General features: G+C 43.8%; 2 protein-coding genes across 5 annotated transcripts in view; one reads left to right on the forward strand and one right to left on the reverse strand.

Moving 5' to 3' along the window:
* Nucleotides 1-38: 38 nt before the first annotated feature.
* Nucleotides 39-6,060, forward strand: LOC115114962 (protein NOXP20-like). The gene is made up of 6 exons (XM_065003476.1): nt 39-54; nt 881-1,198; nt 1,377-1,516; nt 3,118-3,261; nt 3,429-3,482; nt 4,870-6,060. Exons 2-4 carry the CDS (start codon nt 887-889, stop codon nt 3,191-3,193), a joined length of 528 nt encoding a protein of 175 aa, XP_064859548.1. The 5' UTR covers nt 39-54; nt 881-886; the 3' UTR covers nt 3,194-3,261; nt 3,429-3,482; nt 4,870-6,060.
* Nucleotides 5,932-15,000, reverse strand: part of LOC135561729 (uncharacterized) — a 24,966-nt gene continuing 15,897 nt past the window's right edge. Inside the window, exons 6-10 of one of the 4 annotated variants that reach the window (XM_065003472.1) lie at nt 14,054-14,245; nt 10,445-10,477; nt 8,114-8,149; nt 7,944-7,982; nt 5,932-6,357 (exon numbers count right to left, since the gene is read on the reverse strand). In XM_065003472.1, coding sequence (XP_064859544.1) covers nt 6,302-6,357; nt 7,944-7,982; nt 8,114-8,149; nt 10,445-10,477; nt 14,054-14,245 — 356 coding nt within the window. In that variant the 3' untranslated portion in view covers nt 5,932-6,301. The remainder of the gene's footprint in view (nt 6,358-7,943; nt 7,983-8,113; nt 8,150-10,444; nt 10,478-14,053; nt 14,246-15,000) is intronic. The other 3 variants (XM_065003473.1, XM_065003474.1, XM_065003475.1) reach the window with 3 other exon arrangements.

The following is a 15,000-nucleotide window of genomic DNA, read 5'->3' on the forward strand; positions in this document are numbered from 1 at the left end:
CCACAGACAAACTCAACAAGGTAACAGACAGTCACCCCAGACAAACTCAACAAGGTAACAGACAGTCCCTGTCACCACAGACAAACTCGACAAGGTAACAGACAGTCCCTGTCACCACAGACAAACTCAACAAGGTAACAGACAGTCACCACAGACAAACTCGACAAGGTAACAGACAGTCACCACAGACAAACTCAACAAGGTAACAGACAGTCACTGTCACCACAGACAAACTCAACAAGGTAACAGACACACAGTCTTAATTGAATCTACTGAATAAGAGTTCATTATTTTAGGTTAAAGTTTAGTGATGTCATGTGTTGGTGTTTCATACTGGAGAGGGAATGCAAAACAACGACGCTGGACAGAGTGGAATCAGGTGTATCAAAAAGGCAGTTTATTGGTCAAAGTTATCTTGTCCTGCAGCTGGAATGTGACTCCAGACAAACTCAACAGCCAGAGTAACAGACAGAACTGTATACACAGAAAATGCACTGGACAAGGTTTTCTAGACCAGAGCTTTGAATCAGCAAAGTCCTTTGCTCTTGGCACCCACGAAGTAAGTGCTTCATGTATTTGTGTCAGGAAAGTTATTGGTAATGTCTGCTTCAGGTTGGTGTTTCCTGTCTTTGCAGAGAGGGAATGCAAAACTGGGTTCAGCTGGACAGATGGAATCTAGGTGTATCAAAGTTTTACAGGGAGTTTATTGATGGCAGCTGTGTGTCCTTCGGATAATCATGTCATTGCACACAGGCTCTAGACTTGACTGAGGACACTGGGCCCAGAGTTATCTGAGGGCATCCGGTTTAACCAGAGCTTTGGTCTGCTAGTAACTCTTTATATTAGATTATTTATATAACAAATGTCAATTCATCCCCAGGCCAGGATGAGAGCGCATGATTGGGTGAGAGAGGTGGAGAAACCTGTCGTCGTCACAGATACCATCGGGGGGGCGACGGAGGAGGAGCAAAGAGGAGAACCTGAAACAAGAGAGGGAGAAGAAGAGAAGAAAGAGGAGGAGGAGCTAAAGGAGAAGAAAGAGGGGGAGGAGCTAAAGGAGAAGAAAGAGGGGGAGGAGCTAAAGGAGAAGAAAGAGGGGGAGGAACTGGAGGAGAAGAAAGAGGAGGAGCTAAAGCAGAAGAAAGAGGGGGAGGAGCTAAAGGAGAATGAGGAAGAGAGACGATCCAGGTCTGTAGAGGTGAGATCTGATGTTGGACAGAGAACTGTCTGTCTGTCTGTCTGTCTGTCCCTCTGTCTGTCTGTCTGTCTGTCTCCGTCTGTCTGTCTCATGTTCTCTTTCCCTCGCTTTTCGTTTTAAGCACGTAGTGTGTGTTAATGTCTATATATTGTGTGTGTGTTTGTGTGTGTGTGTCTAGGCAGTGTACCTGTCTTCAGTGGGCTCCCTGGCGGAGGTGACAGCCCGCAGTATCGAACAGCTTCACAAGGTGGCAGAGTTGATCCTCCACGGACAGGACCTGGAGAAACCTGCCAGAGACCAGGCTCACATACTCACCAGGTCTGTTGGGGGGGAAAACCTGTTAGAGACCAGGCTGTAGGGGGGAGGGGGCAGGACCTGGAGAAACCTGTTAGAGACCAGGCTGTGGGGGGGACAGGACCAGGAGAAACCTGTTAGAGACCAGGCTGTAGGGGGGGAGGGGGGCAGGACCAGGAGAAACCTGCCAGAGACCAGGCTCACATACTCACCAGGTCTGTTGGGGGAAACCTGTTAGAGACCAGGCTGTAGGGGGAGGGGGCAGGACCTGGAGAAACCTGTTAGAGACCAGGCTGTGGGGGGGGACAGGACCAGGAGAAACCTGTTAGAGACCAGGCTGTAGGGGGGACAGGACCAGGAGAAACCTGTTAGAGACCAGGCTGTAGGGGGGGACCAGGAGACACCTGTTAGAGACCAGGCTGTAGGGGGGGGACAGAACCAGGAGACACCTGTTAGAGACCAGGTTCACATACTCACCAGGTCTGTTGGGGGGGGGGGGGGGGGGGACAGGAGAAACCTGTTAGAGACCAGGCTGTAGGGGGGGGACAGGACCTGGAGAAACCTGCCAGAGACCAGGCTCACATACTCACCAGGTCTGTTGGGGGGAGAAACCTGTTAGAGACCAGGCTGTAGGAGGGGGCAGAACCAGGAGAAACCTGTTAGAGACCAGGCTGTAGGGGGGAGGGGGCAGGACCAGGAGAAACCTGCCAGAGACCAGGCTCACATACTCACCAGGTCTGTTGGGGGGGAAACCTGTTAGAGACCAGGCTGTAGGGGGAGGGGGGCAGGACCTGGAGAAACCTGTTAGAGACCAGGCTGTGGGGGGGACAGGACCAGGAGAAACCTGTTAGAGACCAGGCCGTAGGGGGGGGCAGGACCTGGAGAAACCTGTTAGAGACCAGGCTGTAGGGGGGGGACAGGACCAGGAGAAACCTGTTAGAGACCAGGCTGTAGGGGGGGACAGAACCAGGAGACACCTGTTAGAGACCAGGTTGTACGGGGGGGACTGGACCAGGAGAAACCTGCTAGAGACCAGGCTGTAGGGGGGGGGGGGCAGGACCAGGAGAAACCTGTTAGAGACCAGGTTGTACGGGGGGGGGACTGGACCAGGAGAAACCTGTTAGAGACCAGGCTGTAGGGGGGGACCAGGAGAAACCTGTTAGAGACCAGGCTGTAGGGGGGACTGGACCAGGAGAAACCTGTTAGAGACCAGGCTGTAGGGGGGGAACTGGACCAGGAGAAACCTGTTAGAGACCAGGCTGTAGGGGGGACTGGACCAGGAGAAACCTGTTAGAGACCAGGCTGTAGGGGGGGCAGGACCAGGAGAAACCTGTTAGAGACCAGGCTGTAGGGGGGGGCAGGACCAGGAGAAACCTGTTAGAGACCAGGCTGTAGGGGGGGGGGACAGAACCAGGAGAAACCTGTTAGAGACCAGGCTGTAGGAGGGGGGACAGGACCAGGAGAAACCTGTTAGAGACTAGGCTGTAGGCGGGGGGGACAGGACCAGGAGACACCTGTTAGAGACCAGGCCGTGGGGGGTGGGGAGGGTGCATCTGTGTGTGTAGAATATGACCTTCCACTCATATGTATATTCTGAGCATCGTTAATGTCTGTGACTGTTGCAGGTTGACGTGTGCCATGTGTCGGGAGGTGGGTTGTCTTGCCAGGAAGTTCTCTGATACTCTGCTTGTTGCAGGTTGACGTGTGCCATGTGTCGGGAGGTGGGTTGTCTTGCCAGGAAGTTCTCTGATACTCTGCTCACCGTTGGGGTAAGATGTGTGTGTGTGTGTGTACTGGGACTTTATCTCCAACACAATAAATGAATGGCATTAAGGTCAGGTGATCAGCTGATCATCACCCCCATTGGTTCTCTGTCAGGTGATCAGCTGATCATCACCCCCATTGGTTCTCTGACTCCCTTCCTCTACTTCTCCAGGTTCAGAGAAAAGCAGAAGAGTTGAACCCTTTGGTAGACAGTGTGCTGCTTGAGGTAAGACATATAACTGTTGTTCTGAAGGGTTCTAACAGTGTTCTGTTGTTCTGAAGGGTTCTAACAGTGTTCTGTTGTTCTGAAGGGTTCTAACAGTGTTCTGTTGTTCTGAAGGGTTCTAACAGTGTTCTGTTGTTCTGTAGGGTTCTAACAGTGTTCTGTTGTTCTGAAGGGTTCTAACAGTGTTCTGTAGGGTTCTAACAGTGTTCTGTTGTTCTGTAGGGTTCTAACAGCGTTCTGTTGTTCTGAAGGGTTCTAACAGTGTTCTGTGGGGTTCTAACAGCGTGCTGTTGTTCTGTAGGGTTCTAACAGTGTTCTGTTGTTCTGTAGGGTTCTAACAGTGTTCTGTAGGGTTCTAACAGCGTTCTGTTGTTCTGTAGGGTTCTAACAGTGTTATGTTGTTCTGTAGGGTTCTAACAGTGTTCTGAAGGGTTCTAAGTGTTCTGTAGGGTTCTAACGGTGTTCTGTTGTTCTGTAGGGTTCTAACAGTGTTCTGTTGTTCAGTAGGGTTCTAACAGTGTTCTGTTGTTCTGAATGGTTCTAACAGTGTTCTGTTGTTTTGAAGGGTTCTAACAGTGTTCTGAAGGGTTCTAACAGTGTTCTGTTGTTCTGAAGGGTTCTAAACAGTGTTCTGAAGGGTTCTAACAGTGTTATGTTGTTCTGAAGGGTTCTAACAGTGTTCTGTAGGGTTCTAACAGCGTTCTGTTGTTCTGAAGGGTTCTAACAGCGTTCTGTTGTTCTGTAGGGTTCTAACAGTGTTCTGTTGTTCTGTAGGGTTCTAACAGTGTTCTGTTGTTCTGTAGGGTTCTAACAGTTTTCTGTTGTTCTGAAGGGTTCTAACAGTGTTCTGTTGTTCTGAAGGGTTCTAACAGTGTTCTGAAGGGTTCTAACAGTGTTCAGTTGTTCTGAAGGGTTCTAACAGTGTTCTGTTGTTCTGAAGGGTTCTAACAGTGTTCTGTAGCGTTCTGTTGTTCTGAAGGGTTCTAACAGCGTTCTGTTGTTCTGTAGGGTTCTAACAGTGTTCTGTTGTTCTGTAGGGTTCTAACAGTTTTCTGTTGTTCAGTAGGGTTCTAACAGTGTCCTGTTGTTCTGAAGGGTTCTAACAGTGTTCTGTAGGGTTCTAACAGCGTTCTGTTGTTCTGAAGGGTTCTAACAGTGTTCTGTAGGGTTCTAACAGCGTTCTGTTGTTCTGAAGGGTTCTAACAGTGTTCTGTTGTTTCGTATGGTTCTGTTTTATTTTGTTCCGAAGGGTTCTAACAGTGTTCTGTAGGGTTCTAACAATGTTCTGAAGGGTTCTAACAGTGTTTCGTATGGTTCTGTTTTATTTTGTTCCGAAGTGTTTTAACAGTGTTTCGTAGGGTTCTAACAGTGTTCCGTTGTTCCTTAGGGTTCTAACAGCACCACATACATCCAGAACGCCTTCCAGCTCCTCCTCCCGGTTCTCCAGATGTCACACATCCAGACCCAGAGCTCTAGAACCCGCACGGAACCACAGCCCTAACCCTGTCGTAGCCACAGTAAACACACCTCATACTGCTGGAGTGCTGTTAGCATACTATATCCTAATGATGTAACTATGTACAGGAAGATAATGTGATATATATATAAATATATATAAATATATAAATAACAGTGATACTGAAGTCAACTACTAGGTTGCCATAGTAACAGACTTTAAACTATTACGTAATGCAGTAACTTAGTATAGTTTCATGTAGGGAACTATATATATATATATAAATATATAAATAACAGTGATACTGAAGTCAACTACTAGGTTGCCATAGTAACAGACTTTAAACTATTACGTAATGCAGTAACTTAGTATAGTTTCATGTAGGGAACAACTTCTCAGATTGAAGAGCTTGTACTATTAAGCATCTCCAAATTGATTCTTTTATTATATATATATATATATATATTACTGTTCAGAGGTAAATCTAAACATGATTCATGTCAACTGGCTACTTTAACCCGGTGTATCAGATTATGTCTTATCGTTTTATAAAGCGAAACCAAAAAAAATAGTTTTGTTGTCCGGGTTTGTTTTTAGTGTCACGTAAACCAGATCAGTGTACTGTGTTGTTTAACAGTGGCGTCCCTGAAGCAAATTAGGGTTCAGTGCTTTTCTCAAAATGGCACATCGACAATAATAAAACATTTTTGTTGCTTTGTCAGCTCAGGTGTTCGAACCAGAGACCTTTGGGTTCCTGGGCCCAACGCGCTAACCAACGCGCTAACCGCTAACCTTGACATTAACGGACAAAGACAAAAAAAGGACCAGAACTATAATGTTCTATATTTCTATGTGTGTATTTGTTTTTAGGTCCACTGGTTTATTAAGTCGTTGTTCATCATTTATTAATCTGCTGCTATGGTAACGGAGATGGAATCTGACAACGGAACCTTTATCTGCTGCTATGGTAACGGAGATGGAATCTGACACTGGTTTATTAAGTCATTGTTGGATCATTTATTAATCTGCTGCCAAGGTAACGGAGATGGAATCTGACAACGGAACCTTTAATCACAAAATACCAACAACGAAAAATAAAAACACCTTTTTTAAACCTTTTAACTGTTTCAGAGCCATGTCTTTATATATATACACACACACACACAAAATGTTTTTCCATAAAAAAATCATATTTTCCCTAATCCTAAAATAGCCTTTGTCCTCATGGGGGGGGAATGTCCTTCGGGGGTCTTTTGAGGATCTCCAGGACCCAAGAGGGCAATAAACCCCCCCCCAATCAAGACAGCATTCGGGGAAAAAAGGAAGTAATGTCTTGGTGTTCCTGTCTTCTGCTTCTGTTCATCTAGAGCTCTTCAGGAGAAAGGGATGAGTGGAGAGGGTGGCCACGGTGGTGGAGCGCTAGAGGGAGAGAGAGACACAGAGAGAGAGAAGGAGAGGGAGAGACAGAGACACAGAGAGAGACACAGAGAGAGAGAGAGACAGAGAGAGAGAGAGAGAGAGAGACACAGAGAGAGAAGGAGAGGGAGAGAGAGAGACACACAGAGAGAAAGAGATGTTAGTTGGTATTAATAAATAATTATAGGTATTAATATATATTATAGGTATTAAAATTATTATAGGTATTAATATATATATATTATAGGTATTAATATATATTATAGGTATTAATATATATATATATTATAGGTATTAATATATATTATAGGTATTAATATATTATTATAGGTATTAATATATATATTATAGGTATTAATATATATATATATAGATTATAGGTATTAATATATATATATTATAGGTATTAATATATATATTATAGGTATTAATATATATATTATAGGTATTAATATATATTATTATAGGTATTAATATATACTATTATAGGTATTAATATATATATATAATTATAGGTATTTATATATATTATTATAGGTATTAATATATAATTATAGGTATTTATATATATTATTATAGGTATTAATATATAATTATAGATATTTATATATATTATTATAGGTATTAATATATATTATTATAGGTATTAATATATATTATAGGTATTAATATATTATAGGTATTAATATATATATATTATAGGTATTAATATATTATAGGTATTAATATATATATATTATAGGTATTAATATATATATATATTGTAGGTATTAATATATATATATTATAGGTATTAATTTATTATAGGTATTAATATATTATTATAGGTATTAATATATTTTATAGGTATTAATATATAATTATAGATATTTATATATATTATTATAGGTATTAATATATATTATTATAGGTATTAATATATATATATATATATATATATTATAGGTATTAATATATTATTATAGGTATTAATATATATTATAGGTATTAATATATAATTATAGATATTTATATATATTATTATAGGTATTAATATATATTATTATAGGTATTAATATATATATATTATAGGTATTAATATATATATTATAGGTATTAATATATATTATAGGTATTAATATATTATTATAGGTATTAATATATTATTATAGGTATTAATATATTATAGGTATTAATATATATATTATTATAGGTATTAATATATTATTATAGGTATTAATATATATATTAATATAGGTATTAATATATTATTATAGGTATTAATATATATTATAGGTATTAATATATATTATAGGTATTAATATATATTATAGGTATTAATATATTATTATAGGTATTAATATATATTATTATAGGTATTAATATATATTATTATAGGTATTAATATATTATTATAGGTATTAATATATATATATTATAGGTATTAATATATATATATTATAGGTATTAATATATATTATTATAGGTATTAATATATTATTATAGGTATTAATATATATTATTATAGGTATTAATATATATTATAGGTATTAATATATATATATTATAGGTAATAATTAATTAATGAACATTGTCTTTAGAACTCTCACCTATGTCATTACCGTAGTAACCCTGACGAGGCTCGTCCTCTGAGAACACACACACGTAGCAAGGTCAGTGTGTGTGTTCCTCTGTGTGTGTGTTCCTGTGTGTGTGTGTTCCTATATGTGTTCCTGTGTGTGTGTGTGTGTGTGTTCCTATATGTGTGTGTGTTCCTTACCTGCAGTCTTCTCTTCATGAATAGGTGACAACAGGCCTGTTCATTGAAAACACAACATTACTACTACAACACACACACACACACACACACACACACACACACACACACACACACACACACACACACACACACACACACACACACACACACACACACAGAACACTGGGAGAAGTTAAATGTGTCTTGTGAAATGTATATCTACATGCTACATGTACGTTTCACACTTCTCCTACTGAACGGAGAAATGTAGTGCCTGTCTCTAGCCCCACTACTGAACAGAGAAGTGTAGTGCCTGTCTCTAGCCCCACTACTGAACAGACAAGTGTAGTGCCTGTCTCTAGCCCCACTACTGAACAGAGAAGTGTAGTGCCTGTCTCTAGACCCGCTACTGAACGGAGAAGTGTAGTGCCTGTCTCTAGCCCCACTACTGAACGGAGCAGTGTAGTGCCTGTCTCTAGCCCCACTACTGAACAGTCAAGTGTAGTGCCTGTCTCTAGCCCCACTACTGAACGGAGCAGTGTAGTGCCTGTCTCTAGCCCCACTACTGAACGGTCAAGTGTAGTGCCTGTCTCTAGCCCCACTACTGAACAGACAAGTGTAGTGCCTGTATCTAGCCCCACTACTGAAAGGAGAAGTGTAGTGCCTGTCTCTAGCCCCACTACTGAAAGGAGAAGTGTAGTGCCTGTCTCTAGCCCCGCTACTGAAGGGGCAGTGTAGTGCCTGGCTCTAGCCCCACTACTGAAGGAGCAGTGTAGTGCCTGTCTCTAGCCCCACTACTGAAGGAGCAGTGTAGTGCCTGTCTCTAGCCCCACTACTGAACAGACAAGTGTAGTGCCTGTCTCTAGCCCCACTACTGAAGGAGCAGTGTAGTGCCTGTCTCTAGCCCCACTACTGAATAGACAAGTGTATTGCCTGTCTCTAGCCCCACTACTGAAGGAGAAGTGTAGTGCCTGTCTCTAGCCCCACTACTGAATGGAGCAGTGTAGTGCCTGTCTTTAGCCCCACTACTGAAGGAGAAGTGTAGTGCCTGTCTCTAGCCCCACTACTGAAGGAGCAGTGTAGTGCCTGTCTCTACACCGCTACATGGTAAAACAGTAATTTGAAGCTCCAGTAATTAGCCACACCGCTACATGGTAAAACAGTAGTGTGTAGGTCCAGTAATTAGCCACACCGCTACATGGTAAAACAGTAGTGTGTAGGTCCAGTAGTTAGCTACATGGTAAAACAGTAGTGTGTAGTTCCAGTAGTTAGCTACACCGCTACATGGTAAAACAGTAGTGTGTAGTTCCAGTAGTTAGCTACACCGCTACATGGTAAAACAGTAGTGTGTAGTTCCAGTAGTTAGCTTCACCAATACATGGTTAAACAGTCATTTGAAGCTCCAGTAGTTAGCCACACCGCTACATGGTAAAACAGTAGTATGTAGGTCCAGTAGTTAGCTACATGGTAAAACAGTAGTGTGTAGCTCCAGTAGTTAGCTTCACCGCTACATGGTAAAACAGTAGTGTGTAGTTCCAGTAGTTAGCTTCACCGCTACATGGTTAAACAGTAGTGTGTAGTTCCAGTAGTTAGATTCACCGCTACATGGTAAAACAGTAATTTGAAGCTCCAGTAATTAGCCACACCGCTACATGGTAAAACAGTAGTGTGTAGGTCCAGTAGTTAGCTACATGGTAAAACAGTAGTGTGTAGTTTCAGTAGTTAGCTACACCGCTACATGGTTAAACAGTAGTGTGTAGTTTCAGTAGTTAGCTACATGGTAAAACAGTAGTTTGTAGCTCCAGTAGTTAGCTTCACCGCTACATGTTAAAACAGTAGTGTGTAGTTTCAGTAGTTAGCTACATGGTAAAACAGTAGTTTGTAGCTCCAGTAGTTAGCTACACCGCTACATGGTAAAACAGTAGTGTGTAGTTCCAGTAGTTAGCTTCACCGCTACATGGTTAAACAGTAGTGTGTAGTTCCAGTAGTTAGCTTCACCGCTACATGGTTAAACAGTAGTGTGTAGTTCCAGTAGTTAGCTTCACCGCTACATGGTTAAACAGTAGTCTGTAGTTCCAGTAGTTAGCATCACCACTACACGGTTAAACAGTAGTTAACTACTGAAAACACCTAGATGTGAATTTAGTTCAACTTCCACCGAGATGCTGCAAAATGTATAAACATGACTAGTCCACTACTTCCCAACACACACACACACACACACACACACACACACACACACACACACACACACACACACACACACACACACACACACACACACACACACACACACACACACACACACACACACACACACACACACACACACACACACACACACACACACACCTGTCCAGTATGTTGTCCTGAGCAGCAGCAGCTCTATGGAAGGAGATCACAGCATCAGTCTATGAGACAGGAAGGTACGTCTACTATCCTGCATCCCAAATGGCTCCCTCTTCCCTTAGTGACCTACTTTAGAACACAGGGCTCTGTTCCCTATATAGTGCAGTGACCATAGGGCTCTATTCCCTATATAGTGCAGTGACCATAGGGCTCTGTTCCCTATATAGTGCAGTGACCATAGGGCTCTGTTCCCTATATAGTGCAGTGACCATAGGGCTCTGTTCCCTATATAGTGCAGTGACCATAGGGCTCTATTCCCTATATAGTGCAGTGACCATAGGGCTCTATTCCCTATATAGTGCAGTGACCATAGGGCTCTATTCCCTATATAGTGCAGTGACCATAGGGCTCTATTCCCTATATAGTGCAGTGACCATAGGGCTCTGTTCCCTATATAGTGCAGTGACCATAGGGCTCTATTCCCTATATAGTGCAGTGACCATAGGGCTCTATTCCCTATATAGTGCAATGACCATAGGGCTCTATTCCTATATAGTGCAGTGACCATAGGGCTGTGTTCCCTATATAGTGCAGTGACCATAGGGCTCTATTCCTATATAGTGCAGTGACCACAGGGCTCTGTTCCCTATATAGTGCAGTGACCACAGGGCTCTGTTCCTATATAGTGCAGTGACCATAGGGCTCTGTTCCCTATATAGTGCAGTGACCATAGGGCTCTATTCCCTATATAGTGCAGTGACCATAGGGCTCTGTTCCCTATATAGTGCAGTGACCATAGGGCTTATTATAGGTATTAATATATATTATAGGTATTAATATATATTATAGGTATTAATATATATTATTATAGGTAATAATTAATTAATGAACTGTTCCCTATATAGTGCAGTGACCATAGGGCTCTATTCCCTATATAGTGCAGTGACCATAGGGCTCTGTTCCCTATATAGTGCAGTGACCATAGGGCTCTGTTCCCTATATAGTGCAGTGACCATAGGGCTCTATTCCCTATATAGTGCAGTGACCATAGGGCTCTGTTCCCTATATAGTGCAGTGACCATAGGGCTCTGTTCCCTATATAGTGCAGTGACCATAGGGCTCTATTCCCTATATAGTGCAGTGACCATAGGGCTCTATTCCCTATATAGTGCAGTGACCATAGGACTCTATTCCCTATATAGTGCAGTGACCATAGGGTTCTATTCCCTATATAGTGCAGTGACCATAGGGCTCTATTCCCTATATAGTGCAGTGACCATAGGGCTCTATTCCCTATATAGTGCAGTGACCATAGGGCTCTATTCCCTATATAATGCAGTGACCATAGGGCTCTATTCCCTATATAGTGCAGTGACCATAGGGCTCTATTCCCTATATAGTGCAATGACCATAGGGCTCTATTCCCTATATAATGCAGTGACCATAGGGCTCTATTCCCTATATAGTGCAGTGACCATAGGGCTCTATTCCCTATATAGTGCAGTGACCATAGGGCTCTATTCCCTATATAGTGCAGTGACCATAGGGCTCTGTTCCCTATATAGTGCAGTGACCATAGGGCTCTATTCCCTATATAGTGCAGTGACCATAGGGCTCTATTCCTATATAGTGCAGTGACCATAGGGCTCTGTTCCCTATATAGTGCAGTGACCATAGGGCTCTATTCCCTATATAGTGCAGTGACCATAGGGCTCTATTCCCTATATAGTGCAATGACCATAGGGCTCTATTCCTATATAGTGCAGTGACCATAGGGCTGTGTTCCCTATATAGTGCAGTGACCATAGGGCTCTATTCCTATATAGTGCAGTGACCACAGGGCTCTGTTCCCTATATAGTGCAGTGACCACAGGGCTCTGTTCCCTATATAGTGCAGTGACCATAGGGCTCTGTTCCCTATATAGTGCAGTGACCATAGGGCTCTGTTCCCTATATAGTGCAGTGACCATAGGGCTCTATTCCCTATATAGTGCAGTGACCATAGGGCTCTGTTCCTATATAGTGCAGTGACCATAGGGCTCTGTTCCCTATATAGTGCAGTGACCATAGGGCTCTATTCCCTATAGTGCAGTGACCATAGGGCTCTGTTCCCTATATAGTGCAGTGACCATAGGGCTCTGTTCCCTATATAGTGCAGTGACCATAGGGCTCTATTCCCTATATAGTGCAGTGACCATAGGGCTCTGTTCCTATATAGTGCAGTGACCATAGGGCTCTGTTCCCTATATAGTGCAGTGACCATAGGGCTCTATTCCCTATATAGTGCAGTGACCATAGGGCTCTATTCCCTATATAGTGCAGTGACCATAGGACTCTATTCCCTATATAGTGCAGTGACCATAGGGTTCTATTCCCTATATAGTGCAGTGACCATAGGGCTCTATTCCCTATATAGTGCAGTGACCATAGGGCTCTATTCCCTATATAGTGCAGTGACCATAGGGCTCTATTCCCTATATAATGCAGTGACCATAGGGCTCTATTCCCTATATAGTGCAGTGACCATAGGGCTCTATTCCCTATATAATGCAGTGACCATAGGGCTCTATTCCCTATATAGTGCAGTGACCATAGGGCTCTATTCCCTATATAGTGCAATGACCATAGGGCTCTATTCCCTATATAATGCAGTGACCATAGGGCTCTATTCCCTATATAGTGCAGTGACCATAGGGCTCTATTCCCTATATAGTGCAGTGACCATAGGGCTCTATTCCCTATATAATGCAGTGACCATAGGGCTCTATTCCCTATATAGTGCAGTGACCATAGGGCTCTATTCCCTATATAATGCAGTGACCATAGGGCTCTATTCCCTATATAGTGCAGTGACCATAGGGCTCTATTCCCTATATAGTGCAATGACCATAGGGCTCTATTCCCTATATAATGCAGTGACCATAGGGCTCTATTCCCTATATAGTGCAGTGACCATAGGGCTCTATTCCCTATATAATGCAGTGACCATAGGGCTCTATTCCCTATATAGTGCAGTGACCATAGGGCTCTATTCCCTATATAATGCAGTGACCATAGGGCTCTATTCCCTATATAGTGCAGTGACCATAGGGCTCTATTCCCTATATAATGCAGTGACCATAGGGCTCTATTCCCTATATAGTGCAGTGACCATAGGGCTCTATTCCCTATATAGTGCAATGACCATAGGGCTCTATTCCCTATATAATGCAGTGACCATAGGGCTCTATTCCCTATATAGTGCAGTGACCATAGGGCTCTATTCCCTATATAATGCAGTGACCATAGGGCTCTATTCCCTATATAGTGCAGTGACCATAGGGCTCTATTCCCTATATAATGCAGTGACCATAGGGCTCTATTCCCTATATAGTGCAGTGACCATAGGGTAGGATGCCATTTGGGATGCAGGCTATTCTGTTTTCTGCTGTTGGAGAGAGAGAGGGAGAGGGAGAGAGAGAGGGATAGGGAGAGAGACAGGGAGAGAGAGTGAGAGGGAGAGAGAGGGGAGAGAGATAGATAGGGAGAGAGAGAGGGGGGAGAAAGAGAGAGGGATAGGGAGAGAGGGGGAGAGAGAGAGATAGGGAGAGCGGGGATAGAGAGAGAGAGTACCTGAGGAGTGATTTAGTGAAACAGAGACATCAGGGAGGTCCGTGTTGAATCCTCTGGTCTGGAACACACTGGGCTCCTCTGGGAGGGGAGAGAGGGTACCTGAGGAGTGATTTAGTGAAACAGAGACATCAGGGAGGTCCGTGTTGAATCCTCTGGTCTGGAACACACTGGCTGGATACACTCTGGGCTCCTCTGGGAGGGGGAGAAAGGAGGAGAGGGAGGGGTAGGAGAGGGAGGGGTAGGAGAGGGAGAGGGGAAGGCAGAGAAGGAGGGGAGAAAGGAGGAGAGGGAGGGAGGGGTAGGAGAGGGGAAGGCAGAGAAGGAGGGGAGAAAGGAGGAGAGGGAGGGGTAGGAGAGGGGAATGGGGGAGAAAGGAGAAGAGGGAGGGGTAGAAGAGGGGAATGGGGAGAAAGGAGAAGAGGGAGGGGTAGGAGAGGGAATGGGGGAGAAAGGAGAAGAGGGGAATGGGGGAGAAAGGAGAAGAGGGAGGAGGGGTAGAAGAGGGGAATGGGGAGAAAGAGAAGAGGGAGGGGTAGAAGAGGGGAATGGGGAGAAAGGAGAAGAGGGAGGGGGGAGGAGAGAGGGAATGGGGGAGAAAGGAGAAGAGGGAGGGGTAGAAGAGGGAATGGGGGAGAAAGGAGAAGAGGGAGGGGTAGGAGAGGGGAATGGGGGAGAAAGGAGAAGAGGGAGGGGTAGGAGAGGGGAATGGGGGAGAAAGGAGAAGAGGGAGGGGTAGGAGAGGGAATGGGGGAGAAAGGAGAAGAGGGAGGGGTAGAAGAGGGGAATGGGGGAGAAAGGAGAAGAGGGAGGGGTAGGAGAGGGGAATGGGGAGAAAGGAGAAGAGGGAGGGGTAGGAGAGGGGAATGGGGGAGAAAGGAGAAGAGGGAGGAGGGGAATGGGGGAGAAAGGAGAAGAGGGAGGAGGGGTAGAAGAGGGGAATGGGGGAG

Source organism: Oncorhynchus nerka, linkage group LG18 (genome assembly GCF_034236695.1).
Source record: "Oncorhynchus nerka isolate Pitt River linkage group LG18, Oner_Uvic_2.0, whole genome shotgun sequence".
NCBI lineage: Eukaryota > Metazoa > Chordata > Actinopteri > Salmoniformes > Salmonidae > Oncorhynchus > Oncorhynchus nerka.

What these genes read in the sequence shown, in the direction of transcription:
- LOC115114962 (XM_065003476.1), top strand. Translation starts at nt 887, where the DNA reads ATGAGAGCGCATGATTGGGTGAGAGAGGTGGAGAAACCTGTCGTCGTC. An exon ending in GACGATCCAGGTCTGTAGAG is followed by an intron (nt 1,199 to 1,376) that starts GTGAGATCTGAT and finishes GTGTGTGTCTAG; the next exon opens with GCAGTGTACCTGTCTTCAGT. An exon ending in CAGGCTCACATACTCACCAG is followed by an intron (nt 1,517 to 3,117) that starts GTCTGTTGGGGG and finishes TGACTGTTGCAG; the next exon opens with GTTGACGTGTGCCATGTGTC.